This window comes from Microtus oregoni, unplaced genomic scaffold, assembly GCF_018167655.1.
Source record: "Microtus oregoni isolate MIOR12 unplaced genomic scaffold, Mior012 000011F_ref0000422, whole genome shotgun sequence".
NCBI classification, from domain to species: Eukaryota; Metazoa; Chordata; class Mammalia; order Rodentia; family Cricetidae; genus Microtus; species Microtus oregoni.
The window spans coordinates 7,717,595-7,737,168 of NW_024543070.1; the positions used below are offsets into that span (position 1 = coordinate 7,717,595).

Sequence of the window (19,574 nt, forward strand, 5' to 3'; positions counted from 1 at the left end):
CAGTAATCTGACCTAGACTTCAGCACACAAACCTACTTATGTGGCCTCCCACATGTGTGTGTTTGGATTTTTAATTTCCTCACTAAAACTGCCAATGAGTTAAGAACATTATGGATTATGATACTGAACAGTTCTCTCAGTCCATTCATGGGGGTGAAAGCACACAGAGCACGAAGAAAAGTTCTTCCTTACAGATGTGGCCTGGTTACTTTATCCACAGCCATGCATTTTTGTACCAAGTTGAGCATGGCTTCCTGACTCTCATATAATCATTGCAGTGACCATTTCTTCTCCTAAGCCTTGAGTTAGCAATGACTTTGGGGACACACGCCAGTGGAAGAGATGTGGAGAGATAGAACATTGAACTGAGCAGGAAGCAGATTAGGTTACAAGCAGGAAGCGGAATAGTTTCCAGTGTTAGGGCTTCCCCATTGGCCTAGCTCCCATTAGCTCATCCCCCCTCACTGTGTAAGTCACTAAGAATGTGTGGTTAAGTAACCACCTCCCTTCTTTTGTCTTTCAGATTCCTTCGTGGCCCTGAATGGTAAGGAAGATGCTACTGTCATAATTTTATGTCCATGGAAAACTTTGCACTAATTCACCTGAGTATTTTAAGCCATATATTTTTAATTAATTTTTATCCTCATTTTTTATAGACATTTCAACTCCTCTACCAGATTATGAAATGTCTTTCAACACAGTGTATGGTCAGTTTATTGATATATCTATCTATACATATCAATATTAATACTTAAAGTTACTCATCCTTTGGTAGTTTGTAGTTTTCATTCCTAATCATAGACCAGATTCTTTGTTACTTCAGGGCTCCAATTCACTAAACTTATTTCTAGATTTCCCTAATCTTAAAAAAAAAATCACTCTGCCTATATGGGATGATTGATGAGGGAGAACAAATCTTATATATTGAATCCACAGAATATGAAACATTCAAGAATTTGGTAAATACATCTAATGGATTCTCAAGTGAAAAGAGATTTCTTCTTCTTAAATATGCTTGTGTATAAGGAGATTCAAGATATATAACAGGGACTCCAACTCATAAACGGTAGCCCCTCAATACCATCTCCCCAATCTTGGCTGTTAGGATAACCTTCCCCCATAGGGGAATTCCCATATAGGGCACAGACACCAGGGTCTTTGGAGGTGAACCTGTGCAGTATAGCATGAAATCGACCAACAAAACTTAAACTCAGAATGAGTTTGGATATTTGCTTGACCACAATTTTCAGTGAGGTTTTGTTTCCAGAACATATGTGAGGAAGTGTGAGGCTGTAGGCGTGATGTCCAAACAGGATTTCTCCCATTGTCCTCTGCCTGAAACATTCAGGCGCTGGTGGGAGGTCAGGAAGTGTCCGCACTTCTGCACATGCAAGCCTAAATGCAGCTGTTCCCTCTTTGTTTTTCAAAATAAATGATTGAATGTGTTTTTCAAAACATAAGCTGAAAACATCTCTATGGTATCAAATTTAAGCTTTTGCATTTGACTTTGCACCATGAGTTCAACAGTTTGTAGCTTTTATGTGTGTTTGAGATATACAATGTAGGAGTAATTAAGGGTCAGTCTTTAAGTATAAGAGTAGGTTAAAATGGAGGGAAAGATGAAAAGAAGAAAAACACAAGATTTAGGATGCAAAGAAGAATTCAAGGTGTCTACAGATGTGCTCAATCGCTGTGTAAATTTTTAATCCATGAGACCGAGTAGCATAAACCAGAAGGCTTAGTGAAGTCTTCAAGGCTGTCTTAAAAGCCAGAGTTGTGCAATACACTCCCCCTGGCCATCCCCTTCATGAGGTGAAACAGGAGGGAACAGACAAGGCCGCTGGATTTCTCCACCTTTGACATTCTCTCATCTATGATTCAAACCAGAATATTGAACAACACAGACCAGGAAAAAATTGCTCAAAAGGCAAATGTCATCTAGCTTAACCTTAACCTTCAGGGAGGCAACCACTTAGCACCTGTTCCTTTGCAATGTCAGACTTCACCATCGTTGCCTACAGCTGAAGAAATTTTATCAGATGTCGAGAAATCCAAACCTTGAAACCAACTGAGCCAGCAACCTCCTGGCATTCATCAGTTGTTCAAGACCAATTTTAACTCCCGGGGAATTCTTCAAACATATAATTGAGCTCTGGGATGCTCTTTATGGGCAAAATAATCATTCTTCAAGCAAGTGGATTTTTCAGTTCCCCCTCAAAGAACAGGCATTTATTAATTTTTCCGTATATTAATGGAAAAATTAAGACTTTCAAGGGTAACGCCCGGTCGTTGTGAACTTTTGAACTTCTGTAAGGAAGCAAAGAAGAGTGGCGCTTTCCCTGTAGCTTATGACCCTGCCCCTTGCAGGTAGCTACTCAGTATGCAGTGGAGACGTGGCTAATTGACCATCAAGATGAGTGATGATCCACCACAGAGGTCAGGAAATTACCAAGAGGGCCTAAAGAGAGGCTTTCAAAGGAGGGAAATCACATTTTTTAAAAGAAAAAAAAAGAGTGGTACTCTAGACAGTACTTGCAGATTCTCATAACTGATGACTATCTTGGCATTAACTAGGAAAATATTTAATTAATTCACCCAACAACTCTTCGTTGAGCGACAGCTATATGCCAGCCAATGGATCAGGTGCCGGATTTGTAACCTCAGAGGAAGGACCAAATGGCTACCTTTCTGGGCATGAATACAGACAAGGGAGCCAGTCCAGAATGCACCTGCACAGTTAGTTGTTGTAGCCTCTGTGCGCCATGCACTTCCTGACTGAGTTAGACCCACAGAACAAACCACAAAGAGATTTTCTTTCTCAGGTAAAGGGGTCATTTTAGCGCACTGTGCAAGTTTTCTGTTGGCTAATGCTGTAGGCAACACTGCTCACATATGCAAGAACCCCTTTAGTGAATTGGGTCCTGTTTTCTCTCTCTCTACCTCTCTGTATTGAATTAGTGTCTCTTTTATGTCTAATCGGCTACAATCATTGTTAACCGGGAAGAGCCTCTAACCTCTAGAATCACAGAGATTTGTAGATATAGAGAAACGACATGATGCATGAAAATTAACTTTTTGAATATAGCTATAGTTTTTTTGTGTCTTTGAAGACTATCAGAGCATATGTTCTGTCCCATTGATTACACGTGACCTCTCCTATTGGGCTGCATGATTACAGCAAATCTATTGACATGCAATACCATATCCACAAGTCATTCTGGTCATGGCGTCTCATAGACAGTGCATATCATATAGCCTGTCAAATCAAGCTGTGAGAAAGACCATCCATGGCTTCCCAGCCGCTGCATTTAAGCATGGAGAATCCTAAGAATATTCACCTCGCTCGCTCATAGAGCCTGCTGTTCTCCACACTCTCACCTGGCAGCTCTCAACTTCTTGAGGCCCAGGTATTTGCTCTTTGTTCGATTCATCACCAGTCCGTGCTTTCTGTCCTTAAGCACAAGTTTAAAAGATTGCAGAGCTTTTTTTTTTTAAATCAGATGCATAGTTTCTCTAGATTTACATACAGAGACTCGAGATGTGGTGTGTATCCGACTAACACTTCAGAGATACGAAGAGGCTGATTTCTCATATTTGTGTAAAGCATTTTCCTACCTAACTACCATCTGGTCCACATTAATTTCCCCTCCTAGCCCTAGCTTTCCATCACCAATGAGTTTTCCATGTATCTGTAGCATATGGTCCAGGAAATTTTTCTACAGCAAATGTGTCCCTTAGGCATCTCTTTCCCCTAGATTACCATATTAAGAAATGTTCTCACTAAACCATACTTATGGCATTACCATAAAAGTGCCCCTTGAACACAGCTAAATCGAAAGTGCTCAAAACGCCTATCAATTCAGGTAGAAGAAATTCTTGCTACTTGGAGGGGAGCACAACCTCCCCTCCCCCACCACCACCACCACACACATCACCACCATCACCTCCACCTCCACTTCCCTACCCACGTACAAAGCCATTTCAATTTATCTTCCAATATTGGGTGCCGAGTTGTAATTTCGGCTGGCCCATATTCTTTTGTCTTTATGTAGTCATGAATTCGGGTGTGGAAATAAACATGTTTTAGACGCCAAGGTAAGCAGGAAGGAAATTCTTCCCCCCCCCCCCCCCCATTTCTCAGGCTGATTTTCTCGATCCTGTCCTCTTCTCAGCATCAGATACAATGCAGAACTCAGAAACACAACGTCTAGAAAAATCAAACATTCCCTGAGTCTTAAGTGAGCATATTTTTAGCGGTGGGCTGCGAAGCAGACTATTTTCAACAAAACAGATGTGGCGAGCTATGTGAGAACCATCCAGGTTCTGCTCTGAGAAGAGGCTTTTTAAATGTTACCAAAGCCTTATAGCAGCATTCAGGTGCGGTGCGTCCAAAGAAATTGTTGCTTATACGAACCTCTTCCCCTGGCTTAGCTTTTCCCCAGCAGCAGAGGTTCAAGATTAATGCTATTTTTAAAATACATTGTTTTAAATTCGTAATCTTAACATCTCCGGCCTGGGACTCCAACTTCTAATAGTAACTGCAGATTAAAAGAATAGAGAGAAATGGGATGCATTTGTCAGTAGGATCTGTCTTTCTGGTGGCCAGTTATTTTATTTATCATATGTAAGGTGATCATATCCTGAGGTTAGAATTATTAGAATTATCCTGAGTCTATTCTGCTTTGTGCCAAAGACACCAATAACACACATGCAGTAGCTCTTTTGACTTCTTTCTCAGGCTTACCTGGAACTTATTCTATATAGCTTTGACTGGTCCCAAGCTCAGAGCAAGTCTCCTGCCTCAGCCTCCCAAGTGTTGAGATTACAGATATGAAGATGGCGCTCAGTGATCTCTCTAAAAAGTGCTCAAGATGGCTTTATCATGCACTCAGAAATCTCAAAGAGGCTGTATTTTATTTCTACCAGAGAGGATGGCTAATCAGGCTCCTTTAAATCATTTTGACAGCTGAAAGGATCCGATACAATCTGCACTTTTATCTTGCGGCAAGATGGAGAGTGAACTTCTAAATGCGCTCACAGGAAATATCTAGGGTGTCTGCCATGACTCCCAGTCACTCCTGTCTTCTGGTACTCTCTGATGCTGGGCCACATCCAAGATCGAAATCTACCTTTTTCTAGTTTAACCTTCTCATCAGTGAGGCCACAAAAACAGTCTGAGTTATAAAACTAAGTTATGAAACTCAGAAACCAGTTTTAGATGCAGAAGGTGCGTCCATAACAACAAGCAGAGGAGGCGGCTTCCATGCCAAAGGCATGGGAGTGGATCCCTTAGGGGAGAGAGCATCTCCCAGAATGGGGAATGCCCATGAGGTTGAGCTGAAACTGAACACTAGATGCACTGTGGAGCCTTGCTGGGAAGGGCTTGAGATCGCCTAAGTTACCTGTAATGGGAAAGGCCGTCCACTATCGCCGGTGCCATATCAGTCACAAACCATGTTCCTGGAGTGTCTTTCATGCTGCTGTAGGAAGCCTTCTAGGGAAGGACACTAGTATGTCTTGAGCATTTATGGATCAGGCACTGTGACACTTTCACTATTGTGCTATTTTATCTTCCCAAGGCTGGGAGGGGTCACTGTCCCTATCGTGTAGTAAAGGACAGGGTAAGCTTGTGGCGGAGACGGTCTTTGGCCTTTTGTGCTTTAACTGCAGGTTCATAGGATCTTCTGCCTAGCACAGAGCAGTCCACCCCTACCAGCAAGCCTTGCCATTGCTAGGGCGTGCCCTTGGCCTCAAGGTCATCACGGTGTCCTGTCTCCTGACCTCTGAGCAAAGGGAATGCAGTGTGCAGTGATGTCTCCCTAACTGTATTTGTGATGAAAACAGGGCACTCCAGTTCCCTCTTGCCCAGCACCACCACGTCAGATTCGGCATCCCGAGAGGGGTATGAGTCTAGGGGAGGCATGCTGGACTGGAACGACCTGCTCGAGGCACCTGGCAGCACAGACCCTTTGGGGGCTGTGTCCTCACATAACCACCAGGACAAGAAGGGTAAGGCCTTGGAAGTACCTCTTCCTCTGGGGGGGAGAGGGGTGGGGGAAAGGGGAGGACTGTGCACCTGCTTCCAGCCAAATCCTAGTGGTGTTTGGAACTTTCTGTGTCCCTCCATTGAAAGCATCTCAGAAAAGACTGCAACCCTTGAGCCAGGCTCAGTCCCCAGTTGTCCCCTGACGTAGGGAGAAGCCACACAGATAGCACATCCTCAGGTCTTCCACTCCAGAAGAGGCATAGGCTGACCCAGAGCGAATGCTTGCTCCTCGGATCCCTTGCCACTCCTCTGAACTCCTACTAGTTTGATGCTATGCATTTTTTGACCCTCTTTCCCTACTCTAATGGCTTGGCAAGTGGAAGCCATGGAAATAAAAGCCAGTGATTTGAGGAATAAGGGCGAGGTCTTTTCCCTTCTCTAACTCTGTCCCCTCTCTCACGGAGCTGACTCTAAACAGGCCTGTGGTGCTCAGACTACTATAACCACCCTTGGAGGACAAGAACTGCAACAAAAATTTGTTATTGAATCAAGCAGAATGGCTCTGCAAAGGCAGCCTCGCTATACGGAGGAGACTCCACCTGTGAACTGTCCTGAATTCGCCTTTGCTCTCTGTGCTGGCCTCCAGACAGGAAATAGCATGGCTTCCCTAGCTGCTGCTTCTGCTAACGCATCCTACCTCAGCTGCAGCTGCAATCAGAGAGACCTTTGCTTATCCCCAGAACAGACTTGTAAATCAAAGCTCAAAAGCCCAGTTATGTTGCTGAGCCATCTCCCTACCCCCATTCAGAACTGTTTGCTTCTGTGTGTTTTCAAGAGTTCCATCCAAGTTGGAGTTAGAGTTTTGAGGGTCAAGGAGTTCATGGGGACCCTTGGAGGACCATCTGGGTCATGCCTTCTCCTGCAGTTTTTGGCATTCAGATTTCCCCACTTTGGGTGTATTCCTTTCTGGACAGACTCCCATGCTAATTCTTTATATATATTTAATCTGCTTTTATCCTGTAAGCACCGTGCACTCTCTTGCCCTAGTTCCTGAGCCCAAATGGTAAAGATGGCCCTTTTATCCTGTTCTTCCTTGCTGCTTTTATTATTCTATAGACTTCCGTTTCTTCATCTGTCCCGCCTCAAATCTATTTAAAGAACAAAGCTGGCTTTGTCTCTTCGGCCTCTTTAAGTTAGAGGGATCTGTCCTTACCAGCCTAAGAAAGTACTCAGTGAAGGGAAAGCGGCCCAACACGCCACAGGCCCCAGCTTGTGCTATTATTTGTGTGTGGCTTCAGACCTCAAATACTACGTCATCCCTGACTGTAGTCTCAAGTAGGGGACAACTTACTTGCCCAGTTTTTACCTGCTATACTAGAAAGAAGTCTTTCTGGTCAGGCCTGGGTTGCGGTCATTTTCTCTGCTCTTCCCTTAGAGGGTCAGCATGGGCTTTCTTTATTCGTCAACTCCCCTAAGGAATGGAGGCTCTGAAGGAGTCCAATTAGCACTTTGACAGATTGTTTTAAAACTCGGCATTGCTCACTCTCCCGAGTCTTATTCTAAATGCCAATGAAGCTGGAAGCAGCCTGCAGAGTGTCAGACAATGGTGGCAGAGGCGATTGCATGGGTGTTTAACACAGTTGCTGTTCTTGTGCTATGACCAACCTCCTTGCCTTGCCCCATCAAACCTGAGTTTGATCTTGGACAGCTGCGGTCTATGATTGACGGGGCAATGCCAATGAGTTGTTATGCAGAAACTGAAATGACAGAGCTTAATGTTCCCTGTACCATGATTTTTATGATTTTTCTGTTTCTTTTTTTTTGTTTCGATTCTCCCCTTTTTCTCTGAATGACCATTCTGTTTGCTGTTCATGATTTGTTTCCAACTTCCGTTCTGTTTGGCCAAGCACTGTGTGGCGTGACTTGGTGACGATGTTTCTCTGTTGGAAAAGTCCTGTCCCTTCTCTGAATCACTACGATGTCCCTCAGCCTGACCCAACCTGTGGTCTTCCCGCCTTCCTTTCATCTCCTGATGTGAGCGCTTCAATGACGTCGCATCCTTGTGTTCAGCATCCGCTGGGATGCTGTACTCGTCTGGGTTTCCTGAGGGCCTCTGCGGGCGCTCTTCACTGGGCTGACTGTCTCATGGGAATGTGGCCCATGTGTGCTCCAGCTTTCGCAGTCAGATACTCTGGAATTGTTTCCACCATGCTTCACATTTCTCCACGGGGCAGAAACCGTGTCCACTGACCAGCATCTGAGGAGGAGTCAAGTGCCCAGGGCCCTTTTATTGGAGCCAGCGAGAAAGCGTCAGTGAGCAGGGCGAGCCCACTGGCTTAGCTCTGCACAGCCACTGACTGACCCCGGGCCAAGCCCATTCTTTGCTCACCCCACCCTCCCAAACACATTTCCAGAGTATGCTTGCTGCTTTTTCTTTCCTTTCCTTGTCACGTCTTTGGTCTTGGTTTAACCCTGTGCATCCCGCTCCTCTGTCACAGCCCTGTCCTCACCTTGCGGTCTAACCCCCTTCTGCTACCATTGCTCTTAGCCTCCCCTTTCGGAATAGCAGACCCAAGCCCTCTGCCTGCCCCCCAGCCCCCCCTGTGGAATGTTCCAAGGTTCTTTCCTTCTATACTGTGAGTGACATCCAGGAGCTGTGTGGATATACCATCCCACTAACAAAGTGTGAGCGGAAAACCTGCGAAGCACAATGATCCATTAGCATAGAAAATGAAGTCATTTTCTCTCTCGGTAACTGGCCTTGCTTTTCATTACCCTACTGGCCTCGTCTAATGTCTCTTGACTTGGTTCTTTTCTTTAAAAATGCCTGATATTTTCCAAGCCCTGGATTCACAACCAACCGTTGTTTTATCTCTGGGTCCTTAGATATCTGGAGTCTCTCAGGCCGGCCTCTCAATCACCAATTTGATAAATTAGATGCAGCCTGACTGTTTCTTTCTTGGTTTTACCACATCTAAAAATATATGTTATGTATTCACCCAATAACCATTGCAGTGGTAATGGGTAGTTTCAAAGGGGCTCTGATTACATAGAAATAAAAGAAGGAACCCAACTTATTTTTAGGTCTGTTTACTCTCCACCACGCCTCCCCACCACAAAAGAAGTAAGAACTTTCTTTTTTTAAATTAGATAAACTTGGGGGAGGAGAATGGCCACTGTTGTATCCCCTTTCTCCTACTGAAATTAGGAGTGGTATAAAACTGGATTCCCAAGAGAGCTAAAAGATACAGCAGGCAGCTGGGCAGGTGCAAAGCTGCCGGGGCTACGGAGGGCCACAGATAGGAATGTCAGCCCCAAGCCTGCTCTTGGCAGATACGAGTGAACTTATGAGCAGGAGAGAACGCCCCCTCTTCAGACTTCACTGTGCTTTTCTTATGAGTCCTCGGAAAGCAGATGAGATGGTATCCAGGAAAGTAGATGTTCTTGTGTGGTGAGAAATCTCAGCATCGTTGCGTGCTTCTCCCTTTCAGGAAGCTGAGAGAGTGTGATGCTACCACCTGGTCACGCTTAGTCCAAAAGAGATGGTCACTGGTCACTGTAGACCGGGGAAGGAGTACAAGCAGCATTTAAATTAAGATAAAATGAATAGTAGCCGTAGACAGTATTTTAGTCAGTATGTAAATAGTTTGGGAACTAAGTGTCTAGTAAGACTTGTGAAGTCTATTGGGATGGTGAGGGGATTGCCCTTGTTTTTATGCCCATCCTGAATGCAGCTTTATGATTAGAATTTGTCAATAATTCTCTTTATTGCCAATTTCTTATTTTATTAATGCATCATAATCATAATAACCTTTGAAAGCATTGCCTCCAAGTGGGATATGTGGCACCTTACATGGAATGTGGGTGCTTTAGGTGACGCGGGGACATTGTGGCCTTCAGGAATGGTGGTATAGGGGGAATTTGTGCCCTCTCTTTCTTATGTCAGAGAATAGTCTCCACTTGGTGCTTTGTCATCAATAGTATCCTAAACCTGTGGACATCCCTAAATAGCCAAGAGTGTACAACAGGCTTTAGAATGGAGCTTATCTTGCAGCTGAACTTAACTAGAATGAATATTTTGGTTAATAATTTTAAGTTGACTTTCTGTCCATGAAAAGTGATAGTCATCTTATAAATACATAACAGTTATGTAAATTTTCCATGTGAAATATGTTGTTAAAGCTAATTTAAAGCAAATGTTAAGGAAGGAGAAATAGACGTCATAGATATACTACTAAGTCTGTCATATGGTGAGACTTGCCGGTGTGGCTGGAGCTGTAGACCTGGTCCCTGACCTACTAAAGTTTGGGTTATGCTGGCCAAGAGGGACTGTAAGAGTCCAGTAAGTATGAAACTACTACCAAGAACACCACCCTTGGTACTTGGAAGGAGGCTTCCAAGCCCTGAGTTGTCAGGGTACTTCAAAGCCAAGTGAACGAGAGTCAGTGTTAAAATCAACAATCTTGTTGTCCTCTCATTTCTGTCCCAAAACCAAGCTTTGAGGTTGGGAAAGAGAACGTATTTAAAGACAGATGGATTTTGGCTATAAGGAAATTTGCCTCTGTAGTCTGTCATGATTTTTTTTTCTCCATCAGTCTAGTGAGTTCCCTAGACTGGAAGGCAGCAGTTTTTATCCACACTGTGGCCTGAGAGAAAGTTTACCTCCAGCCACTTCTGCTTCTTCAGGGCTGTCACATGTATCCCCGTCCTGAAAATACATACACTGACCCTTCTTCCCTTTCCTTCCACTCACGCTGTGAGTCCCAGACCTTTAGAACCAGGCCCCGCGGTACCAACAGACTGAGGAATCCATGTACCTGGATTCGTACACTGAACCACTGAGCACAGGGCCAGTTATAATTGTATTACTCGTCAGTGCTTAAAACTTACCCGATTTGGTATTCTGAAGCATGCCTATTTTCCCAAGAAGAAAAATAATTTCTTGGCTGTTATCAAATTATATACATTGTTCCTTGTGATAGTAATATGTGAGAAAACAAAGGCCTCTTCTTGTAAAGCCAGATGTTTTATGCTCTTTCTTCCGTAACACCCTTAACAAAAATGTTTTCTGGGGTGCCTTAGGAAAAATTAATCACTGATTCTGTAGTGCAGTTTTGGGTGCCATCGAGGTTTCCTCTGGGCTGAGCGAGACAGACACATTCACCTGCTGTCGAAGGCAGACCCAGCTGCTAGACATACGAAGCGCAAGTAGGAACAAAGTGACGAAAGGCCTACGTGGCCTCTAGGAGCCAGATCAAGACATACACAGTCAACTCTGGTAACAGCTACGGGCCCTGACTGCAAACAGCAAGGGCGTGGCACTCCCATGGATGCTGTGGCCCAGCCCGTTTTCCTTCCATGCCAATATCGTAGCAGTAACAGATCACCAAAGCAGGGAAGGAGGAAATGGGAACGTCAGCTACAGGATTTCTGTCTAAAATGTTGTAAACACTGACTTCTTGACTAGCGGGAGCGTCCTCTGAAACGTTTCAAACCAAGCTTTACAGTTTTCCCATAGCATTACAGTCATCTTCAGATGTGATTGTGGAGCATGACTGGTCTCCAGGAAACTTCCTGAGAAAAGGCTGCTGTCTTGTGGGTCCGGTGGTGGGAGGCGCAAGAGGCCCTTCCCTCCACTTGGCAATCTGAAGTTCAAAATAAGAAAAACATGATGCTCAGAGCAAGGCGATTGAGAAGGCAGGCTGGCCTTTGAGCAGCATTCGTTTCTTCCTCTCTGGGGCGTTAGAAGGAAGGCATCCTGCCCTGTTCATGGGAAAATGCTACACAAGCCACTACTGGTGGGGAGAGGAAAAGGAAACTCTTAAAAGACTAGCATTTCTGACTGTAAGTTGTGCTGTGTCTGCCCCATAAAGATTTAATACCATTTTATATAACTCCGTCAAGCTGTTCTAACCTCCAAACCTTTCAAGTCTGTATCAGGAGTGTTTGTGAGATCGTGAAATAGCTCAGTGGGTCAATCCCTGAGGACCCGAGTATGATCTCAGGGACCCCACAGGATGGAAAGAGAGAACTGGCAATCACAAATTGTCCCCTGACCTGTGTGTGCATGCTGTGGCACCAGCATGTGTACACACACACACACAACAACAACAACCATTTTAGAAATTCAAGTCTTAGAGCCTTGGAAATACATTGTTAGAAAGTAGAAAAGGAGGGTCGCTTGGTAAAATACAACATGCTCAGATAAATTTGAATTTCAAATATACTTAAATACTATTTTTCAAATAGATAAAATCGATGCTTCTAGTGTAAGCATGGAACAAATATCGCAAGAGACATACTTTTCTCTCAAAGCACCACTGTTTATCTAGGTTTATATTTAGCCAAGTATCTTATCTACTTTTTCTACCTGAACCCGATTGGCTTATCCTGGACACCTCATGCGATGTACTTTCTCCAAAGCATCACTCTGTGTCTGAAGGTAACAGCTGCAGAGTCCTGGTTTGCTTTCTGCTGCTGTGATAGACCCCATGACCACAGGCAGCCTGGGGAGAGAAGCCCTCGCTTGGCTTACACATCCCAATAACAGTCCATGTTGAGGGAAGTCAAGGCAGGAACACAGCAGGAGCAGAGGCAGGAACCATGAGGAATGGTGCTTACTGGCTTTCTCCTCATGGCTGCCGTTTCTATATAAGCCAGGACCACCTGCCCAAGGGTGGCCCTACTCACTGACCAATCGAATGGGAGTGGTTCTTCAATTGAGCTTCTCTCTTCCCAGGTGACTCTAACTTATGTCAAGTTGTCAAAAAAAGCTAAGGAGTATAAATATACCATGTTTCCCTTCAGGAAGCACTGCTGGTGACTTATTCAACGAGATCTGAGAGCTGGTCTCAGAACTGGCCTCTGGACCACACTTGGAAATTTAGAATAAACTATATAAGAGAAACTCAGTTTAAAAGTTCCTTCTGTAGCCAGGCATGGTGGCCCAAGCCTTTGATTCCTGTACTCTAGAGGCAGAATCAGGCGGATCTCAGAGTTTGAGGCCAGCCTGGTCTATAAAGCAAGTTCCAGGACAGCCAGGGCTACACAGAGAAACACACACCAATAAAAAAAAAAAAAAAAAAGGAAAAGGTAAAGAAAAAATTCTCTGATAGTTTTATCACATTTGATTTCAGAAAATAATCACTAAAATTTTCATATCCATCAGAAACATGATATTGGTAATAGACACCCACTGAAAGTCGCTCCAATTAGCACTGTTATCTGAGGAAGGTTCTTAAATAGAATTGCTGCCAAGCAGGACAGTTAATAACCTTGTTGTTTTGAAGTTTATCTAGCATGAAAGTTTTCGTCAGCTGCCATATGATCCACACAGGTGTTTGGTCTCACTTTCGTATCTGTTTGTGGGGGACTGAGACTGAGAAAGCACTAGAAAATCATGGTTCTGTAGTGGTGACAAGAGCCTTAGTCACAAAGAAAGACCAAAGGACAACTTTCTTAGGGCTGTGGGGAAGGCTCGGTCGTTAAAGTGTATGGGCGGAAAAGCCTGAGAACATGAATTCCAGTCCTTAGAAACCACATAGACAGCTAGACATGGTGGCTTGTACCTGTAACCCTAGCACTGGACACGTGTTTGTACACCCACAAAAGATCCCTGGCATCCTGAGGAATGACACCTAAGGCTGTCCTCTGGCCTTCCCAAGCACACATGCGTGCACACACACACACACACACACACACACAAAACAAAAAACAAACGAAGGAAAAACATAGAAGCGTTCCTCTTTATTCATTCAACAAATATCCATGTGTGGATGTAAGTCTTGTACTGGATGTTAAAGACATAGGTTTTGGTTTTTGGTTTTTGTTTGTTTGTTTGTTTTGGGGGATAGGATTTCTTTGTGTTGCCCCTGCTGTCTTGGAACTAGCTCTTGTAGACCAGGCTGTCCTCGAACTCAGAGATCCACCTGCCTCTTCCTCCTGAGTGCTGGGATTAAAGGCGTGCACCCCCACTGTCCATTGAAGATACAGACTTTGACAGGAATCTGCACGGAAGCAGTTCACAATTAGTGGTGAGAGTCACAGCTAGCTTCTGGTGGGACAGAGGGGAAGTCGTGTAAGAGAAGTCAAGGATGAAAGGGAATACAGAGCCCTGGTGGGGTAAAGACAGGCCATGGCTGCCTCCCAGTAGGGTAGACTAGGGAAAGGCCTTGAAAAGCATTGAAGGAAATGTTGGATGTCAGTAACGGAAGAAGGGAAAGAATTTTTTTGCCAGGAGAACAAATTGAAGGGTCAAGTCACAAAGTTGTTCACGCACTGAGTGAGTCACTGAGAGGCATGTCACGTGGGGTGACGAAAGTGAGCAAGAATATAAAGGCCTGGAATGTGAGCTCGGATCAAATAAGAGCACGGTGCCCTAAGTGCCATGCTAAGTTGTCTCAGCTTTTCTGGCAGGCAGCGGGGGCAGGATGAAGGATGGCAGGAGGTGGAGACTGGAGGAAAGCAAAGGAAGACAAAGGTAGATTAGCCAATGATACCTATACCCGCCTGCTTGTTTGATCACGTGCAATTCTGGATTACAATTATTCTATGAATTTGTGGGAGGGATTTCTGTATAAAGTTTGGTCCTAACGTGTCTGTTACTGCTTATTCCTGACGTTTTTCCCGGTAGATGCTCCTTGCCACGGTAAGCACTTGACTCCAGGTAAAGCCCTGGCAAGCGGAACTCCAAACTAGGTTCTCTGCCCCTTTTGTGAGGCACCGGAATATGTGGTGTATAACGTTTCACCCATGACAGAACTTTAAGTCATGAGAGGCTAAGAAAAAAGTGAAAATGTAATCCAATGTGCTATCCTTTAGCTTTGGAATAGTAATAAATACTATTCTACTACTACCAGAAAGAGAATCTACTTGGGGTGTCAAAGGACCTAGAAAAGTGGTGCTGTGGACAATTAACGCCTGGGCCTTGGGGTGGGAGATGTGGGGTTTCCTGGGCACATTTGTCAGGGAGGACGCTCGGGCTGAGAATCCCATGCAGACCGTGCAATTGTTCCTTCGGCTGTGCAGGCAAGGATGTAGATCTGATCTAATTAATTCTCTATCCTCTTGACAACCAGCTGAATTCATCTAAGGTCTTGATGAGATTATTGTAGAAAGGGTAGAGAGGGGGGAAAAAAGTTAAATGTCAGCCATGCAAAAGCTATTTCATCTCCCTGCCTGCTTGAATCAGTATGCCAATATTGGAATTTTCTAGAGACACCCACTAAACCCCCCTTTCCATTTACCATTCATTTTTCTTCCAAAATGAAGGTCTTAAATTATGATTAGGGAGGCTTAAGCTTTTACTCAAAACAGCAGCTTGAGCTGCGATATTTTAAAGAAACAAAATTCACCGTCCAATTGTTCTTCTTGCCTTTCCTCTGTATCTGTGTTCTCAGGCCCAACGGTTCCCGACATGACACTTTACCCCACCCTTCCCCGCACTCTCTCCTTTTGTTTTTTTTCCCCACTCTCTTCCCATTTTTTGTACAAACACACACACAATGACAAAGTTTTCTGACAGCTTAATGGAACTTTCAAGGACTCCAGGGACCAGGCTAGGCATGATCTTATTAACAGAACATCTGGAGCAGCTACGCACTTGCTCTTTAATTGATTCAATGGCACTCTGTTCCCATAGATTCCGTTGTGTCTTCCTAATGAAATTGTGAAGAGTCAATTTAAGAGTTTGGGTCCCCTGTAAGGATGGAAAAACAATGCTCACTGGCTTTCAGCACCTACTCAGAGCCTAGTTTTGTGTAGTTTGTTAGTTTTAAGGCTTTTAAGACAGCTCGCTTCGCAGCCCTCATTGTTCTGAAGGCAGACTGGTCTGCAGAGGGCCGAGTCAAATGGGTGATTTCCTAAGGAGGGCTTCTCTTTGTCTAGATACACATGAGAATGACCTCAAGCTCTGTAGGGCTTGTCCCCAAATGTATAGCACACACCACTGTCCCAGAGAGAAAGGACACGAAAGCCGGGGAGATCCAGGCTGTTCAGAGTCATAGCAAAGATCTGCAAAGAGCACTGTCAGCAGCCCCGCGAACTTCATCAGACGTAAATGTCTTTAGCTCTTTAAACCTCGGCAAGGCCCTGAAGCAAGTTTCTGAAACCTAGGTGGGTCAACTCACACACGCTGGGCACACGTTAGATGGGATCTTCATCAGTGCCAGACAGCCCATTACAGACAATGTGAAGGTTGGTTATCTTCAATTAGTATCTCTTAATCTCTTATACGTCTATAGCTTGGGAGCTATCTGCGTGAAGCGGTTCGTTTTTAAGGGAGTAATTGGAATTTTTAAAGTTCACATTTTTTACAAGGATGTGTTCCTTATCAAGCATGTGCCTACCATTGCCTCACTGGAGTCAGAGGCGATTATTATGAATGGTATGGAAATAATAGGAGTTCCACGTGGACAGTCACCGACAATGCTTTATTCAGAGGGGAAAATGGTGTCAAGAAATTTATAGAGCTGTAAACTGTATTATGCCTAACCTTTTAAACATATTAAAGTATGTCATTTGCAGTCTCCTTTAGCCTCTTGTTATCCATAAATAATGGATAACGCTGGACACAATCATCTGACATTTGTTAGGGTAATAAATACACCCCAAGTGCTGATTGGCCTCACACTCTGTGATTTAAAAGCACACAGCAGAAGTTTAATGTAACTTAAAATGTCATACATTTCTATGGGTTTTCAGATTCGGTTCCCCTTAACAGACCCGAGGTGCCAAGGGCCATTGAGTGCACTGCCATGCTGGGCATTTTTGGTATCATAAAGCTGTACCTTAGCATTGGAATGAAACATGAACTCAAGCTCCTTCTTTTCAATTGAAAAAATATAAAGACAGAGAGCCTTCCTGGATTCTTTTTCTTGTGTCTAGTCACGTAGAGGTAGAGGGAAAGACTTTTTATATGACCTGAGCAATTTTCTGTGGTTATGGGTAGAGTTTAAGGAGCTAATTTGGGGTGCTGCTAGATGTGGTCCAATAAAGGAGGTGACTTTACTCGAATCTGGGCACTCAGAAGCATTCTCTTCTGCCCCTGAGAACTGGGCTGATCCAATCTGGGACACATCTGAGTTATGTAATTCTGATCAATAACAAACGGCCCCTACTATAGAGATGGGCACATCATGTCTTCATGTTAGGGCCTCTGGAGGCCACGGGCATCTTCCCAGGAGCCATGGGACTAACAATTGGGTGGTTTTATGTGGTGTTATGACTGTAATGGCATAATTTAAGGCACATGTAATATTTTTGTCAGGTGTTTGCATGCTTGTGCCCCCCAGACACACACACATGAATAAAAATAATAAAAGTAAGCCGTTGAAAAGATGAGAGAAATTTGTGCATGGAAAAGATATGATAGATTTGGTTATTTTCCAATGAAATAGCACCACTTTTTTCTTCTTGGTCAGAACATTAGTGTTAATCAGAGTAAATAAATGGCATATGTAACCTAAAGATTGGCACTTTGAACACCAAGGCATACTTGGTTCCTTTACTTATATTTTTCGTAAACCATTTTTAAAAATCCATTGCCTCGGATGTGTCTGCGGTAGGGCTTCAGAGCTACATCATGAAGATGTGTTTTCTAAAACATTGCGGATGACATCGAAGGCGGGGTTCAGAAATGTTAGTGAATTCAAGAATGACCAGTGTCAGACCCAGTTGAGATCTGATTCAGAGGAGGGTCTAGGCTAGACCTGAAAAGTTATGTCTTTAACAAGTTCAAGGTGATGCTGATGCTGGGTGTTACTCACTCATGACACTGTTCAAGGTGCTGAGGGGGTCTCTTGAACACTCATTTGCCAAGAGTCGGGGCCATATATTTTCATCTTGTATCTCTCCACTCTTGACTAATACAGTTGGGTTGCATCAAAGTGTGCTCTACGGTACTCTATCTCGGACCCTACTCAAAGCAGGCAACTCATCCGGAATTCTAGAAATACTGCTGTGTGTGTTTCCTCAACAGGCCAGTGCTCTCCATGTGTTCATCTGCTTAGCCAGTTTCATCCTTTCACTAGCCCTCATCTTCTAGCCCATGTTGCTGGGTGTGGAGAGACATGTCCACAGGCCACAGAGCGGTAACTCAGAACCGCATCTCGAACTCAGGTCTATAAGGTCTCATAGTTAATGTTCTTAGGTGCCTCCTCTCGGTTTCCTCTCGGAGGCTGGAATATATTACGGCAAACTTCTCCCCTCTCATTTATGTTTACTTTGTTGAGAAAACTCAAAGCCCTACACATAATCCAAACGAAGAATTGCCTGAATTTCCCAGTGTTATAAGGAGACCCAGCTCCCGCCCCCCCCTTCACATTCTGATACTTCATTATAAGGCAGAGGAAGAAGACAAGATGAGACGGTTGGTCTGATTTCAGGGATCGTGTACATGTTAAAGATCACAATCTCCCTTAGAAAGAAAACCGTAGGGCAGGAAAATAAACCTTGAAAATTGTGCAAATGGAGCTGAAGAGATGGCTCAGCTGTTAAGAGTATATACAGCTCTTCAGAGGACCAGAGTTCAGTTCCCAACACCCACACCAGGCAGCTTCACACTGCTCAAAACTTTAGCCCGAAGTGGGAATCTAATGCCTTTACCTTCCACTGACCCCAGGATGAATGTGTACATACATACCCCTATACACACACACATGATTAAGAATAATAAAATTAATTTTGTGCAAAAAAAACTTTTTAAATCTAAAATAATCACTAAACTTATAGGAACAATAACTTCTAAGGCATGAACCCACAAACCAACATTCCAAGGCGTGGCTTTAAAAATTATTCTACTGTGACTGTCTATCTGACAAAGACACTAGTCTACTGTCTAAATGTGCAGTCCCACTGGCAAGGTCACATCTAAAACAGCAGAGCCTCAGAGGATGCGTGAACTAAGCACAGGGGAAAATGAGGGCGGCATTCTCGGGGAAAATGAAGCTGAATGAGTTTTACGCTTGCTCTCCTTTCTCTTCCCATGAAGGCATCCCAGCCAAAATTGTATCCATTTCAGAAGTGGTAGAACTGGCAGCGGGTTCATGCGCAGTCAACCGCAGCAAGCACCGTTTCAATGTGTGAGTCCTAACTACTATCTAGTCAGGACAGCAGGCTGCCCATACTCAGGCGTGGAGAGTCACTAACTTTAGACATCTCAAAGACTGTGGCTCCTCCCGATGCCTAATCTGTATCATGTTGGGCGGGGGGGGGGGGTGAAATAAAAGGAAAGTCTGAGTTATAAATTCTGAGCCCAATTCCAGGGCTGCTGGCATTTTCAGTCTATCCCAAACCATCTGGTTAACGTTAGGCCCCAGGACAAGAAGAACAGGGTTTCCTGCCAAGATAACCACAGAAAGCTCTCATTTCGTTTTCAGTGTGGTCATCCCCACGGGGTGGGGTGTGGCCCCAAGGAGAGATTGTCTGCAGTTGAGGCTTTCCTGCTGCTTGCTTCTCTCTCTTCGCGGGGATTACAGTGGTCTCTGTGTGGTTAGCCCTGGTACTGCTGGCTCTCACTTGGTCCATTCATTCAGATTGCCTTAGAGGGCTCTGAGCCTGGCAGTTTGTTGCAATAAGATTTTCAAACAAG

The 19,574-nt window shown here is 44.3% G+C and overlaps 1 protein-coding gene across 6 annotated transcripts in view; it reads left to right on the forward strand.

Moving 5' to 3' along the window:
- Sema6a (semaphorin 6A) overlaps positions 1-19,574 on the forward strand; it is a 122,529-nt gene that overhangs the window by 94,525 nt on the left and 8,430 nt on the right. For 3 of the 6 annotated variants that reach the window (XM_041659932.1, XM_041659933.1, XM_041659934.1), the window contains exons 17-19: positions 524-544; positions 657-707; positions 5,845-6,009. In XM_041659932.1, coding sequence (XP_041515866.1) covers positions 524-544; positions 657-707; positions 5,845-6,009 — 237 coding nt within the window. The remainder of the gene's footprint in view (positions 1-523; positions 545-656; positions 708-5,844; positions 6,010-19,574) is intronic. The other 3 variants (XM_041659936.1, XM_041659935.1, XM_041659937.1) reach the window with 3 other exon arrangements.